Below are 16,150 nucleotides of genomic sequence, written 5' to 3'. Positions count from 1 at the left end.
AAACATGTAAACTCACACAGGTGACAAATCACATCAATGCGAATAAAGTGGCAAATCATTGAGGGCGAGGCCAGACTGGCCCTTTGATTTCTATCCGTATCTGTAATTGTCAATGGTTTCTCAATGGAAGTCGTACGTTGACGGTCAGCGGAGATGACGCGTCCATAACCGTACAATTTCAATCCATTTTTCACGTACAAAAATATCTGAGTTGAACTTTGGACGGTTACGTAACCATCCGTTTAGCGAATTAGAAAAGAGCAGGCGTTTCACGTCACACACTCCGCACGAACCAAAATGCATCCGTTTTAATTTGGTGTCCATTCTCCACGGGTCAGTAGTCAGAGCGGACATTTGGTCAAGCATACGACATTTCAAACGGGAGAAACCGTTTTGCTGCAATGATTGTGGTTCATGCTACACCAGAAATTCAAGTCTTAAAAGCGCATATGAAGAAAAAGCATTTTGTGCTTTATGTGTGGAAAATGGTTAATATCAGCCACTAAAATGCCATCAGTTAATTCACTGAAGAGAAACTACTTTGTTGCCATGACTGTGGCAAACACTTCCACAACAAGAAGAACCTTCATAAAAATATCAAGATCGACAAAGAGGAGAAAATATATTGCTGTCATAAATGTGTCAAATTCTTTAGACAACAGTACACTGATGGGCATATGAAGATATACATGGAAGAAAGAGAATGGATTTCCTCTGATTAAAAACCATACAAACACAAAACATGGCCAATGCTTCTACAAAGGGAGTCTGGTTAGGCTCACTCAGTCTGATTACACTTTTTTTTTATGACTTTTTAATTTGTTTTCTCTTAGACTGAAGGTCTACATTTGAACTTGTATCTGTTTTCAAAGGACACACTTCTGTCATCAATAAGAATCATTGTTCAGTAAATTAGACTATCAAAAATAAAACGATTTTGAATGATAATTTTGGAGCTATTGTTCCCTTAGCCATATAAAAACGATCAAATATGGCTATCAAACTGTTAATTTGTCAGGACTCTAGGGGACAGAGGGAGTTTCTCTTCTAACAAATACATGTAGAGGATCTCTTTCACAGCCCAATTTCCTTATGGCTCTGTCAGAATACTTTTTAAATACATGCTTCTTTGAGTCCTTCCTAGAAGTTGTGGCTGATGATACATGACTGGATTGGTGAAGGGTGTAAGGACCCTCGCTTTCATCTGTCCAAATTCGTGATTAATTCAAGGAGAAGGTAGAGGTGCATTTTTAAAAACTCTATGGCCCAGCCAGCCACTTTAGCCCATGCCTAACCTAACACCTGGAGCCACATGGTAATTAAAAACATCACATATAATACAGAATGGCGGTTGAAATACATGATATAGGCTAGATATGTTCTACAATGTGCTTCATCATTTACAGTTGGTCACACAGTACAGTAGAAAGAATACAGGTCTGTGACGTTCCTTGTTGCCGTTTAATCACCAGCAGGTGTCGCTCCAGACAGTACTTTGCACTTCCGCTTACAGACGTATCATGGCGGCTAGCTCACCGCGGAATCCCCCTCCTCTACCTGGAGCAGAGAACCAAGACCCACTTTCCGAAATGGCAGATGAAGACAGTGACGAAGGGGAGGATATATTCGTTGGCAATGTAAGAACTAGACATATCAGATGATACCAGCTACAGCTTGTCCTGACTGAAGCCGGATCTGTACACCATTCCATAGCATGCTAATGTTAGCTTGCTAGCTAAGCTAGTAGCCCTGTACACTACAGAACGGCGTTTAGCCAGCTAGCTAGGCTAACATTAGCTAGCTACCTGTCAAGCACAACTCTTCAAGTCTCCATTCTGGTACAATCCAGTAGATAGCTTGCTGACATTAACTCCTTTTGTTTTTTGAATGCAGTCTGCAAGCTGCACTCACTCAAACCATTACTAACTTATTAAGCGCTGCACTCCAGCCTAGATATCTACCTGTGTGAAGCTAGTCACAAAAAGGATTAACCATAATAGTGGAATGTTTGGTTCGCTTTCATACAAATAGTAGAAACGTGCTAAATTTGGACTAGCTAGATAATGCTAAACATCACTGTTACCATGGTTATTCCATGGATAATCCGTCTGAAAGAAGTCGCTGTAAAAAATATGCAAATCTATGCACGCTAGAATGTTGAATAAAATGATATGAGGTTACTTTACCGGTTGTCCGTGCAGAACCTACCGGCGCAGCAAAAAGTCAAGTAAACAATGATTTACTGTGGACATTTGATCTCCACAACTTTTTCCAGCACCTGTAAATTCTGTCACTTGTATTTTCCGTCTCCTTAGCATTTCACGTGATGCACAATATGTAAACAATAGCCGAATGTAATCGAACATTGTCGAATAAAGCACGTTCCGTCCCAACGTCCGGTCTATACTTCGGTTAAGCTCGGCCATTGTTGATATATTGTCCAAGTCATGCGAATTGCGTCAGTGTTGGAAATACAATCCAGAAATACAAACCGATATTCAGACCAGTGTACTGAAAGTCGGGTTAATAACACTACTCTGTGGATAGTCTGTCTCAGATTACCTCCTATATAAGGAGAAAATGAGGTAAAGTATGTTTAAATTAAGTTTATTCAACGTTCTGTCTTATGACTGTTCATAAAAAGTGAGCCTACATGTTAGAGATGAGAGAAGAGTCTGACACGCTCGGATTCGTAGAGGCTATGTACAGCCTAACCTAAGGATGTGACATTCACAGAACGCTAATATGTGTGTAAACGCTACACAGTTGTATTCTGTGAGTGTCACTCAGTAGGCTGATACCCCATTTCATGGGTGCAACATCCTTAGGTTAGGCTGTATAGTGCATATAAGTATGCCACAAATGCAATTCTAAAGTCTAATACATCCACAGTGCGATTTCAACTGATTTGTATTGCTTTGGGTCAAATTAACTAATTATTGTCTTGAATCTGTATAACATCCGACCTTGTTTAGCATTAACTAGTCCAAATATGGAATTATTCCACTATTTGTATTCGTTTGAATCTCTTTTAATGGGGCACTTTTATTTTGAACCGCAAATTCCACTATTGTTGCTAATCCTTAGTGTGGCTAGCTTCACACAGGTGTAGCTAGCCAAGGTGGCTAATTCTCAAATCAAAGTTTTTGTCACGTGCTCCGAATACAACAGGTGTAGACCTTACAGTGAAATGCTTACTTACAGGCTCTAACCAATAGTACAAAAAAGGTATTAGGTGAACAATAGGTAAGTAAAAGAAATAAAACAACAGTAAAAAGACAGGCTATATACAGTAGCGAGGCAATACAAGTAGCGTGGCTACATACAGACACGGGTTAGTCAGGCTGATTGAAGTAGTATGTACATATGGTTAAAGTGACTATGCATATATGATGAACAGAGAGTAGCAGTAGAGTAAAAGAGGGGGTGGTGGGTGGGACACAATGCAGATAGCCTGGTTAGCCAATGTGCGGGAGCACTGGTTGGTCGGCCCAATTGAGGTAGTATGTACATGAATGTATAGTTAAAGTGACTATGCATATGATAAACAGAGCAGCGTAAAAAAGGGGTTGGGGAGGCACACAATGCAAATAGTCTGGGTAGCCATTTGATTACCTGTTCAGGAGTCTTATGGCTTGGGGGTAAAAACTGTTGAGAAGCCTTTTCGTCCTAGACTTGGCACTCCGGTACCGCTTGCCATGCCGTAGTAGAGAGAACAGTCTATGACTGGGGTCTTTGACAATTTTTAGGGCCTTCCTCTGACACCGCCTGGTGTAGAGGTCCTGAATGGCAGGCAGCTTAGCCCCAGTGATGTACTGGGCCGTACGCACTACCCTCTGTAGTGCCTTGCGGTCATAGGCCGAGCAATTGCCGTACCAGGAAGTGATGCAACCAGTCAGGATGCTCTCGATGTTGCACCTGTAGAACCTTTTGAGGATCTGGGGACCCATGCGAAATCTTTTTAGTTTCCTAAGGGGGAATAGGCTTTGTCGTGCCCTCTTCACGACTGTCTTGGTGTGTTTGGACCATTCTAGTTTGTTGTTGATGTGGACACCAAGGAACTTGAAGCTCTCAACCTGCTCCACTACAGCCCCGTCGATGAGAATGGGGGCGTGCTCGGTCCTCCTTTTCCTGTAGTCCACAATCATCTACTTAGTCTTGGTTACGTTGAGGGATAGGTTGTTATTCTGGCACCACCCGGCCAGGTCTCTGACCTCTTCCCTATAGGCTGTCTCGTTGTTGTCGGTGATCAGGCCTACCACTGTTGTGTCGTCTGCAAACTTAATGATGGTGTTGGAGTCGTGCCTGGCCACGCAGTCGTGGGTGAACAGGGAGTACAGGAGGGGACTAAGCACGCACCCTTGGGGAGCTCCAGTGTTGAGGATCAGCGTGGCAGATGTGTTGCTACCTACCCTCACCACCTGGGGGCGGTCCGTAGGAAGTCCAGGATCCAGTTGCAGAGGGAGGTGTTTGGTCCCAGGATCCTTAGCTTAGTGATGAGCTTTGAGGATACTATTGTGTTGAACGCTGAGCTGTACTCAACGAATAGCATTCTCACATAAGTGTTCATTTTGTCCAGGTGGGAAAGGGCAGTGTGAAGTGCAATAGAGATTGCATCATCTGTGGATCTGTTTGGGCGGTATGCATATTGGAATGGGTCTAGGGTTTATGGGATAATGGTGTTGATGTGAGCCATTACCAACCTTTAAAAGCACTTTATGGCTACGAACGTGAGTGCTACGGTTCTGTAGTCATTTAGGCAGGTTGCCTTTGTGTTCTTGGGCACAGGGACTATGGTGGTCTGCTTGAAACAGTTGGTATTACAGACTCAATCAGGGACGTGTTGAAAATGTCAGTGAAGACCCCTGCCAGTTGGTCAGCACATGCCCGGAGCACACGTCCTGGTAATCCGTCTGGACCTGCAGCCTTGTGTATGTTGACCTGTTTAAAGGTCTTACGCACGTCAGCTACGGAGAGCGTGATCACACAGTCGTCCGGAACAGCTGATGCTATTGTTGCTAATCCTTAGTGTAGCTAGCCAAGGTGGCTAATTCTGTTATGATTTTAGCCTATCTGGGCAATGATTGACCTCACTCTTGTCCAGGACCGGGCAGCTGATAACATAACTAACTAGCTTGTTAAATCGGTTCTATTTTTACAACTTCACTGCACGTTGGCTAGCTAGTTCTACTAATACAGTGGGGAGAACAAGTATTTGATACACTGCTGATTTTGCAGGTCTTCCTACTTACAAAACATGTAGAGGTCTAATTTTTATCATAGGTACACTTCAACTGTGAGAGATGGAATCTAAAACAAATCCAGAAAAATCACATTATGATTTTTAAGTAATTAATTTGCATTTTATTGCATGACATAAGTATTTGATACATCAGAAAAGCAGAACTTAATATTTGGTACAGAAACCTTTGTTTGCAATTAGAGATCATACGTTTCCTGTAGTTCTTGACCAGGTTTGCACACCCTGCAGCAGGGATTTTGGCCCACTCCTCCATACAGACCTTATCCAGATCCTTCAGGTTTCGGGGCTGTCGCTGGGCAATATGGACTTTCAGCTCCCTCCAAAGATTTTCTATTGGGTTCAGGTCAGGAGACTGGCTAGGCCACTCCAGGACCTTGAGATGCTTCTTACGAAGCCACGCCTTAATTGCCCTGGCTGTGTGTTTCATGTCGTTGTCATGCTGGAAGACCCAGCCACGACCCATCTTCAATGCTCTTACTGAGGTAAGGAGGTTGTTGGCCAAGATCTCGCGATACATGGCCCCATCCATCCTCCCCTCAATACGGTGCAGTCGTCCTGTCCCCTTTGCAGAAAAGCATCCCCAAAGAATGATGTTTCACCTCCATACTTCAGGGTTAGGATGGTGTTCTTGGGGTTGTACTCATCCTTCTTCTTCCTCCAAACACGGCGAGTGGAGTTTAGACCAAAAAGCTATATTTTTGTCTCATCAGACCACATGACCTTCTCCCATTCATCCAGATGGTCATTGGCAAACTTCAGACGGGCCTGGACATGCGCTGGCTTGAGCAGGGGGACCTTGCGTGTTCTGCAGGATTTTAATCCATGACGGCATAGTGTGTTACTAATGGTTTTCTTTGAGACTGTGGTCCCAGCTCTCTTCAGGTCATTGACCAGGTCCTGACGTTTAGTTCTGGGCTGATCCCTCACCTTCCTCATGATCATTGATGCCCCACGAGGTGAGATCTTGCATGGAGCCCCAGACTGAGGGTGATTGACCGTCATCTTGAACTTCTTCCATTTTCTAATAATTGCGCCAACAGTTGTTGCCTTCTCACCAAGCTGCTTGCCTATTGTCCTGTAGCCCATCCCAGCCTTGTGCAGGTCTACAATTTCATCCCTGATGTCCTTACACAGCTCTCTGGTCTTGGCCATTGTGGAGAGGTTGGAGTCTGTTTGTTTGATTGAGTGTGTGGACAAGTGTCTTTTATACAGGTAACGAGTTCAAACAGGTGCAGTTAATACAGGTAATGAGTGGAACACATGAGGGCTTCTTAAAGAAAAACGAACAGGTCTGTGAGAGCCGGAATGCATACTGGTTGGTAGGTGATCAAATAATTATGTCATGCAATAAAATGCAAATGAATTACTTAAAAATCATACAATGTGATTTTCGGGATTTTTGTTTTAGATTCCGTCTCTCACAGTTGAAGTGTACCTATGATAAAAATTACAGACCTCTACATGCTTTGTAAGTAGGAAAACCTGCAAAATCGGCAGTGTATCAAATGTTCTCCCCACTGTATCTATCTTCAGTTGGACACACACTTGTTTCCACCCAAATAAAGGAAAATATGAGAAATTGTCTTCAAATTCCATAGTGGACATCAGTCCACATTTGAGCAGTTACCCCCACCTTCATTTTGGACAAAAATGAGTTTGATAGTAATGGACCTGTGGCTATGTAGGCCCATGTATTCTGTTGCATCATTGTAGTACAGCAATGTAATACATAACTAAAGGGACAATTCACTATTTTTCAACACTAAATTCATCATCTCCAACACCACCCCCAACATCAACATGTGAACATGGTGGGTTTATATGTTTTTGAGTAAAAAACCCCACTTATCTTCCTTCTATCTCTTTTACTTCAAACACAAATGCACCATTTTCATATGTTGCTGTCGGGCTGGAGATGAATATGAAGTTACGTTTTTTTTTAAATAATTGCCTTTGTCACAGTCAACTGACCTGGCCCCTTTTCACTGATAACCCAAGTCCACCTCACACAAATATTGTGGTTTGGGCTTCTCCTTGTATGTGAAAGGTTTAAACGCCGGCACTAAAAAAGTGACCTGTTTAAATACCCTCAATTCTAACTGCTGTACTCTTTATTGATATTTTTGTATTACCCTTCAGAGCAACCCTGTTGCAGAGTCCTTTCAGCCTGACACAGCCAATGGTGAAGAACCAGCTGACCTCTTCAGTGAAGAAGAAACCAACACCGCTGTCAACAGTTCCATCACAACCTCTAAGTCCAACGGTGTCCATTCAGACAATGAGAATGATCTATTTGCAGGTATGTTATCATTTTTATCTTTTATTATTACCCCTACTAGACTGAAGAGCAGAATTGGTTCATCTCCCTGTGACGTCCTTGCTTATGTTGTAAGTCCACTCAGAGGCCTCGGTGGAGCTGTCCATGGAGAACCCCAGCACCACAGCCAAGACCTCTGGAGCTGAATTCACCCCGTCACTTACACTATCAGCAACACAACCCAAGTCTATGGAGCAGGTAGGCTACAACAGGACATCAGCAACACAACCCAGGTCTATGGAGCAGGTAGGCTACAACAGGACATCAGCAACACAACCCAGGTCTATGGAGCAGGTAGGCTACAACAGGACATCAGCAACACAATCCAGGTCTATGGAGCAGGTAGGCTACAACAGGACATCAGCAACACAATCCAGGTCTATGGAGCAGGTAGGCTACAACAGGACATCAGCAACACAATCCAGGTCTATGGAGCAGGTAGGCTACAACAGGACATCAGCAACACAACCCAGGTCTATGGAGCAGGTAGGCTACAACAGGACATCAGCAACACAATCCAGGTCTATGGAGCAGGTAGGCTACAACAGGACATCAGCAACACAATCCAGGTCTATGGAGCAGGTAGGCTACAACAGGACATCAGCAACACAACCCAGGTCTATGGAGCAGGTAGGCTACAACAGGACATCAGCAACACAACCCAGGTCTATGGAGCAGGTAGGCTACAACAGGACATCAGCAACACAATCCAGGTCTATGGAGCAGGTAGGCTACAACAGGACATGCCCAACAAATTCCACCACAGTTGAGTTTAATGTAATATGGTGTTGTCTGCTGCTTGTTGCTTTGGAGGACCATTATGCCGTCCCATAATTATTATCAGCCCTCAAAAGACAGATATAGGGGATAGGGAACACTGCTGACCTTATCAGAGTAGCAAAACCCCAAACGTTTTCAACATTGTTTCTCTATGCAGCATTAGCAAAAGAGAGAGAGTAATTACAGTAAATGTAAGTGCAATTTCCCGAAGTCTTGTTGTTAACCAGCTCATTTCCACCAATTCAGTTGGAAGAGGAAAAGGATGAGGACAGCTTTGACATGGACATTGCTGTCACCAATCCAGAGAAGATTGGTAAGGAATATTTTTTTCTCACTAACTTTGAACTAATGTTTTGCCATTTAGAAGCATTGGAAGTGTGTATTGTGGTTGAATCCATGGAAGCTATGATGTAATTATCTCATCTTCCTCTCAATTGAATTTAGTTTTTAAAGTAGGAAGCCAAGATGGCGTCGCTGTGAGAGGGAGTGTTTTCTTGCTTGTCCAAGCAACTTTGAGGGTTAGGTGGTTAGGAGTCTAATATTGGCTATCAATGTAGCAAGAAACTAACTATAGCTTTAGCTACACATGGCAAGTTGAGAGTTTTGTTTTTGTCAAGTTGAATGGGAAGAACACAACAGAAAGACAACAGAAGACGGAATATCAAAGCCTCACAGAAGATGGCAGGCATGCTAGCTAGCTACGACAAGAGCCAGAACAGCATGGATACACAAGATGCCGCGAACTCAAGACGGACCAGGACCAGATCCTTGAAACCTCTTTACCTCAGTTTAGTTTTTAATGTTGTTCACTCTTGGTCCTGGAGGGTTGTAGCCAGGATATGCCTGTTTTTTCTTATTTTTACATTTTGTGTGTCATTTTCCTGTCTCTGATTTCGTATTTGACACTAAACTTTGTCTCAACCTCTGTAACCTGACAATTTGATCTTCCCTTTTAGGAGATGGCATGAACGCTTACATGGCCTACAAGGTGTCCACTCGGGTATGTAACTTCTGCAGTAGCAAAATCAGGACTTTTTAAACAACTTGTTTTGGTCATGTTTATAGTAGTACTCCCAAACCATTTATTCTATACTTTGCACTGTGACCATGAACAATTTGAAGGAATTACTCTGCTTGTTTTGAGTAGGCCTACTTCTGCCAGTGTCCTCTATGAAATCAGAACTTGTGATTTTGTCTTGCGCAAACTGATACTAAGCCTCACTAATTCCACCCCCTAGACTACATTACCCATGTTCAGAAACAGGACATTCTCGGTGTGGAGGAGGTTCAGTGATTTCCTTGGGCTGTATGAGAAGCTGTCGGTGAAGCACTCCCTGAACGGCTGTATCATCCCTCCACCACCAGAGAAGAGCGTTGTGGGTATGGAACTACATTTGTCAGTTCACGTCTGCCAGCCAGTCTCAAAAACAAAACCACTGGTTGCAGGCATAGTATGCAAACCCGGTAGATTTCACAGGTGCAGGGTATTGATCACGGCACATAAAATACAGAAAGACACTAGTAACACCATGTTTTGACTCCCTAGGGATGACCAAAGTGAAGGTGGGAAAGGAGGACTCTTCCTCGGCTGACTTTGTGGAGAGGAGGAGAGCGGCTCTGGAGAGGTAGAACCTGAAGCAGCACCTTTTACCATTATTGTACTCAGACTTTGCATGTACAGTACGGTGAAGTATCATGTTCAGATTGTGTTTTATATTAGCCTGTTGATATTTGTCATATTCCTTTGCTTTTGTTAAGAATGTATTGCTGTATCTTCATTGCTATGGCAGGCATTGCATTGTTTCCTCCCTGTAGTCTAGCCCGTTGATATTTGTGGGATTTTCTAGGTACCTGCAGAGAGTAGTGTGTCACCCGTCCCTGTTACAAGACCCTGATGTCAGAGAGTTCCTGGAAAGGGACGAGGTAGGTGCTCTTCAGTCATTAGCTGTCAATACTGTCACAGACTACTGGAATCATGCATTAATTTGCGTGTGTGCTTGTGTGTGTGTATGCGTGCGTGTGTGTGTCTGTGTCAGCTGCCTAGGGCGGTGGGTACACACACACTGAGTGGAGCTGGCTTCCTGAAGATGATCAACAGAGCATCTGATGCTGTCAGTAAGATGACCATCAAGATCAGCGACTCGGACGCTGTAAGACAATCACTGTTCTGGTTGATTTACTCAAATGCCAAACATGAAATCATAGCAATAAAGTCAGTTATCTAAGTTAATGTTGGAGCTTTAGCTTTTTTTTTTTCTTCTGTAAAAATATGAGCTTTTTCTTTACTGTCTGCTAAAAAGGATGCGTATGCCTCTGTAAAGCTTTGGGTTGATAAGTCGCCTTTGTCATTCAAATTAGTTTAATTGGTGTTGATTGGTTGCCTGATTGTTCCTCCCACGTTGCTTTGTGTTCCAGTGGTTTGACAACAAACTGCAGGAGGTGGAGAGCGAGGAGCTGCAGCTGAGGAAACTCCATGCGGTGGTGGACTCCCTGGTCAACCACAGAAAGGGTGAGATTCACAGAAAAAAGAGATGTCTGCTTTAAAACCCTTTTGATAAGATTGGAGCTTTAAAGCAGAGCAGATGTTATTTTTTTTATTTGTGACCCTGGTATATCTGTTGTTTTGTCAGAGCTCTGCGGGAACACAGCAGTGTTGGCCAAGAGCATGGCCATGCTGGGCAACTCGGAGGACAACACAGCTCTGTCCCGGGCCCTCTCCCAACTGGCCGAGGTGGAGGACAAGATGGAGACGCTACACCAGGAGCAGGCGGCCAGTGACTTCTTCATCTTGGCCGAGCTGCTGGCCGACTACATCCGCCTACTTGGAGCCGTCAGGGTACGGAAACTTCATTCTACATCCGCCTACTAGGGGCCGTCAGGGTACGGAAACGTAATTCTACAATCCGCCTACTAGGGGCCGTCAGGGTACGGAAACTTCATTCTACATCCTCCTACTTGGAGCCGTCAGGGTACGGAAACTTAATTCTACATCCGCCTACTAGGGGCCGTCAGGGTACGGAAACTTAATTCTACATCCGCCTACTAGGGGCCGTCAGGGTACGGAAACTTAATTCTACATCCTCCTACTTGGAGCCGTCAGGGTACGGAAACTTAATTCTACATCCGCCTACTAGGGGCCGTCAGGGTACGGAAACTTCATTCTACATCCTCCTACTTGGAGCCGTCAGGGTACGGAAACTTAATTCTACATCCGCCTACTAGGGGCCGTCAGGGTACGGAAACTTCATTCTATGGCCTGAATTTTAAATAGAACACTACGACTACAATGACTGGATTAGTAAATCCAAAATGTCAATGGAAGATTAGTGCAGACAATGCTAGCTTTGGTGCTAAATTGGGTAGCTACTAGCTAGAATCTGTGTGCCCTCGATGTGAAATTGATGTGGCGCAGATTTTGTCCTGAACTTGTGCTGTGCGCCAAATTTGGGCATTCTCGTTATGTTGTCCACAGGGCTGTTTTGAGCAGCGCATGAAAACGTGGCAGCGCTGGCAGGAGGCTCAGAGCACCCTGCAGAAGAAGAGGGAGGTTGAGGCAAAGCTTCTGTGGGCCAACAAGCCTGACAAACTACAACAGGCCAAAGAGGAGATCACTGAGGTACAGGAGCCAGCACTGTGGTAATGCATGCTTAAAGGGAGGTGGTATTGCTTTGACTTCTATTTCCACGTTAAACTCTCCTTATTCCCCTCATGTCTTTCACAGTGGGAGGGTAAAGTCACTCAGTACGAGAGGGATTTTGACAGGATCTCTGTAACCGTTCGCAAGGAATTCCTCAGGTTTGAGGTAAGGCTAGTTTTTTTTGCATTTGAGCAACATCGTGCTGCTGTATTCAGGATAGTTTTGCATGAGAAAATCTACATGACAGTTATTTTCTTCCCCTCCATCTAACAGAAAGAGAAGTCCAAGGACTTCAAAAGCCAGATAGTGAAATATCTGGAGTCTCTTCTACAGTCTCAACAGCGGGTAATCCATACTCTTCTATTATTATTTAAATCTCTCTTCAAATATGTGTGTGTTCATGTAACTGTTTGCTTGAAATGTTGGCCTTTATACTCCAGATATTGATGTGGTCTCTTTTCACTTTTCTCCCTCTTGGATCTAGCTCGTAAAGTTCTGGGAAGCATTCCTGCCTGAAGCAAAAGCGATAGCATGATGAGGCTTGGGGACGTTAGGAAGAGAACGACTGCCTTTTTGAACACTTTACCTCTTGACTATGTACCCAGAAGACAATGCAACAGAGGAGACAACTACTCTACAGCTCAACCATATTATTTTCGCATTACTGATTTATTTTCCAGCTTTTCAGTATGCTCTACATCGGCACAATGTATCTATTCAACAGAGATTCATTTGACAGTATAGCTTTTCTATGTAAACATGTAAGTGGGATATTTTTTACTCTGTGTTCTTGGGCCACCCTTACTCAGATAGGAAGAGTTTGACTTTCTAATCCTAAAGTGTTCACATTTTGAGGTACTTCCCTACAGTAGTAGTGTTTGTTTACAGTGGAGGGCAGTTCATAACTGTTTACAAAAGCTCATGAAATAACTTTTGGATCCACAAACGCATGGGGGAATGTAGTAAATTGTGTGTGTCGTGTGAAATACCACTTTGACTAGAGAGCTCATTCAAACTGATAGACGGACTAATACCAACGGTCCTCAATTTGTGCATTTCCAGAATTACAGTGAAGGGACAAAATAATAGAAGCATGGAGTGTATGTTTATGGTGACCCATCAGATGAGTGTGCCTGCCTGTGTCTTTGTGCGTGTTCACCATTGTTTGATCATCAGTTGATATACATCTGTGACCTCAAATAATTAGGATCAACAACAGTCTTTCTGAACTAACCATCAGTATATTTTTACATCTGTGTTCAAACATGTAGCCTCATTGAATTCAGTGTGATTGTGAAATGTGTCATGTTCAGTGTTGGAAAAAGTACTCAATCGTCCTACTTGAGTAAAAGTAAAGATAAATCAATAAAAAATGACTAAAATAAAAGTAAACGTCACCCAGTAAAATACTACTTGAGTAAAAGTCTAAAGGTATCTGGTTTTAAATGTACTTAAGTACAAGTGGTTGAAAAAAAGTACTAAATGTTCATACTTGAGTAAAAGTCAATGCTATACATAAAATTCCTTATATTAAGCAAACCAGACAGCACGATTTTCTTGTTTTTTATTTGTTTACAGACAGACTGCGGCACTGCAACACTCAGACATAATTTACAAAAGCAGTATTTGTGCTTAATGAGTCTTCCAGATCAGAGGCAGTAGGGGTGACAATGCATTATATAGATAGGTGTGTGAATTGGACCATAATTCTATCCTGCCTCAGCATTCAAAATGTAACGAGTTCTTTTGGGTGTCGGGGTAAATGTATGGGAGTAGTACATATCTTTAGGAATGTTGTGGAGTAAAAGTAGTCAAATATAAATAGTAATGTACACATACCCAAGTATTTTTTTCTTATGTACTTTAAACCACTGGTCATGTTTCCTCATAATTTTGATAAACTCGCAACAGTGCTTGACTTGGACTGAAATAGGTGTCAGTACTCATTTTGGGTGCTGGTGCTGTTATTAAGGTGCAGGAACTCCATAATACTTTTGAACTAAATATTCTATATAAGGTGCAGGAACTCAAGCAGTAGAAAATTAGGTGCCGGTATTCAGTTTCGGTTGGGGTTATACCCAAATCCAGCACTGACTAGCAGTGTGTAATGATGATGAAAGCATAGTGATAACAAGTGTTGACTCCTTTAGTTTTCTTACCCAACATTTATATGAGTGTCTGTTCTTTTTCCTCAAGATGGGCTTTATTTTTGTAACCACTCACATTTAGATAAGATATTCCTGAAAATTCTATAGAAGGGAGTAATAAAGATGATTGATTGAACTTCGTTTAATGTTTGAGGCAGTTTTTTTGTCCATAAAATGTTATCAGTATCCAGAAATGTAGGACAGGGAATATCATATGGAGATTATTTGATGCATCGTTTCAAACATAGGCCATCCACATAATATACATTTTATAGATGTATTGCATTGTTAAAACCATTGAGTTACATAATTTGAAGTCATATACTGAAATAATTAATCACCATTATCAAAAAAAAAAAAACTTGGGTCCCCCCCAAAAAATGTATCGAGCGCTGTGCAACCTGGAAGTGTTGACGCAAGCGGGTGTGTCGTTCATAGCTCAATGGTGCGATTGCCTGTACTTCCGGAGAACGTAAACCTTTCACGAACACGAGATAGCAAGAATAAGAAAAATTATGAAAGGGTTGCTAGTCTGTCTCTATTGACTGATAATTATACAATATTTATATTTGATAGAATTAAATACATTTGAACACTTAGGTGAATCGCAAGAGGCGTCCTAATCAACAGCAGGAGCACCACAGCTAAAGTAAGTCGCTGGTTGTTTGCATGATGATAGCTAGCCTCGTTGCTAATGACGATAACTACTAGCTAACGTTAGCTATTTTCCATTTCCTCGTTCCACCTAATTTGTCTTAACCGAAATGTCGTTCTCCCTGAAACAAATGTGGTTCCATGTCAATGAGGCTGCTATAACTAAATATCAATGAAATAAATGGCGCTATTAGTTGGCCTGCTAGCTTGCTAACGTATCCAAGCAAGTAACGTTATTGCTTTTTCATCCAATTTGTTTTGTATAACCTAACGTTAGCTAACTAGCTGTTAGCTGGATATATGAAAGTTATGGTTGGATAAAATTGCCCAATTTAACATTATGGGGTGCTTGTTTTTGACAAAACAAACGCTAACTATCTAGCTAGCTAACGTTATGGACATTCCCATCATTGGCTCAGTGTGTGAAAGCTAAGTAACTAGTTAGCTAAGGTCAATTTGCACATCTACTGTAGGTGGCTAGCTAATCGATATGTCCACATTGTCAGGAAGTATCTTTTGTCTATGGAAGAAGGCTATAATAACAAACGTCGCTGCTGGCATCGTTTTTTAGTTTGTGGAAAAGCATCTCCGCAGTTAACGTTAAATTAGTAATGTCCCTGTTAGCTAGGTAACGTTATGTATTGATATTAAATTGTGTAGGCCTAGATATAGCCATTATTTTTGGGCGAAAAAGATTAGACCTACAGTAGAATGATTCCTCATTTGATGTTAATCTGGCTATCTGAGACAAAATATATTGACATGTGTATATAATTTAAATGACATTATTTACAGTATATATGGACACAGTACCAGTCAAGTTTGGACACACCTACTCATTCAAGGGTTTTTCTTTCTATTTTCTACATAGTATAATAATAGTGAAGACGTCACAACTATGAAGTAACACAGATGGAATCATGTAGTAACCAAAAAGTGTTAAACAAATCAAAATATATTTGAGCTTCTTCAAAGTAGCCACCCTTTGCCTTGATGATAGCTTCAAATCAAATTTGGTTTGTCACATGCGCCGAATACGACAGACCTTAGTGAAATGCTTACTTACAAGCCCTTAACCAACGATGCAGTTTTAAGAAAAATAATTAAGTAAAAAATTGATAACAAATAGTTAAAGAGCAGCAGTAAAATAACAGTAGTGAGGCTATATACAGGGGGGTACCGGTACAGAGTCAATGTGCGGGGGCACCGATTACTCGAGGTAATTGAGGTAATATGTACATGTAGGTAGAGCTATTAAAGTGACTATGCATAGATAGTTGGCCTCCCGAGTGGCGCAGTGGTCTAAGGCACTGCATCGCAGTTGCTAGCTGTGCCACTAGAGATCCTGGTTC

General features: G+C 42.3%; 2 protein-coding genes across 5 annotated transcripts in view; both read left to right on the top strand.

The window, feature by feature from the left end:
• The first annotated feature begins 1,480 nt into the window (after positions 1-1,480).
• LOC106587645 (sorting nexin-1) lies at positions 1,481-14,285 on the top strand. The gene is made up of 15 exons (XM_045708755.1): positions 1,481-1,637; positions 7,403-7,562; positions 7,657-7,778; positions 8,607-8,673; positions 9,317-9,360; positions 9,599-9,740; positions 9,907-9,985; positions 10,208-10,283; positions 10,397-10,510; positions 10,776-10,869; positions 10,991-11,196; positions 11,833-11,976; positions 12,082-12,162; positions 12,271-12,342; positions 12,482-14,285. Exons 1-15 carry the CDS (start codon positions 1,521-1,523, stop codon positions 12,530-12,532), a joined length of 1,569 nt encoding a protein of 522 aa, XP_045564711.1. The 5' UTR covers positions 1,481-1,520; the 3' UTR covers positions 12,533-14,285.
• Positions 14,286-14,559: 274 nt separating this feature from the next.
• LOC106562785 (casein kinase I) overlaps positions 14,560-16,150 on the top strand; it is a 50,374-nt gene continuing 48,783 nt past the window's right edge. For all 4 annotated transcript variants that reach the window (XM_045709026.1, XM_045709025.1, XM_045709024.1 and 1 more), the window contains exon 1: positions 14,560-14,793. The gene's annotated coding sequence lies outside the window, so the exon portion shown is untranslated. The remainder of the gene's footprint in view (positions 14,794-16,150) is intronic.

The sequence above is a fragment of the Salmo salar genome, chromosome ssa26 (assembly GCF_905237065.1).
Source record: "Salmo salar chromosome ssa26, Ssal_v3.1, whole genome shotgun sequence".
In the NCBI taxonomy this organism is placed as follows: Eukaryota; Metazoa; Chordata; class Actinopteri; order Salmoniformes; family Salmonidae; genus Salmo; species Salmo salar.
The sequence above is the reverse complement of the archived record's forward strand: the minus strand, read 5'-3'. Positions and strand labels throughout refer to the sequence as shown.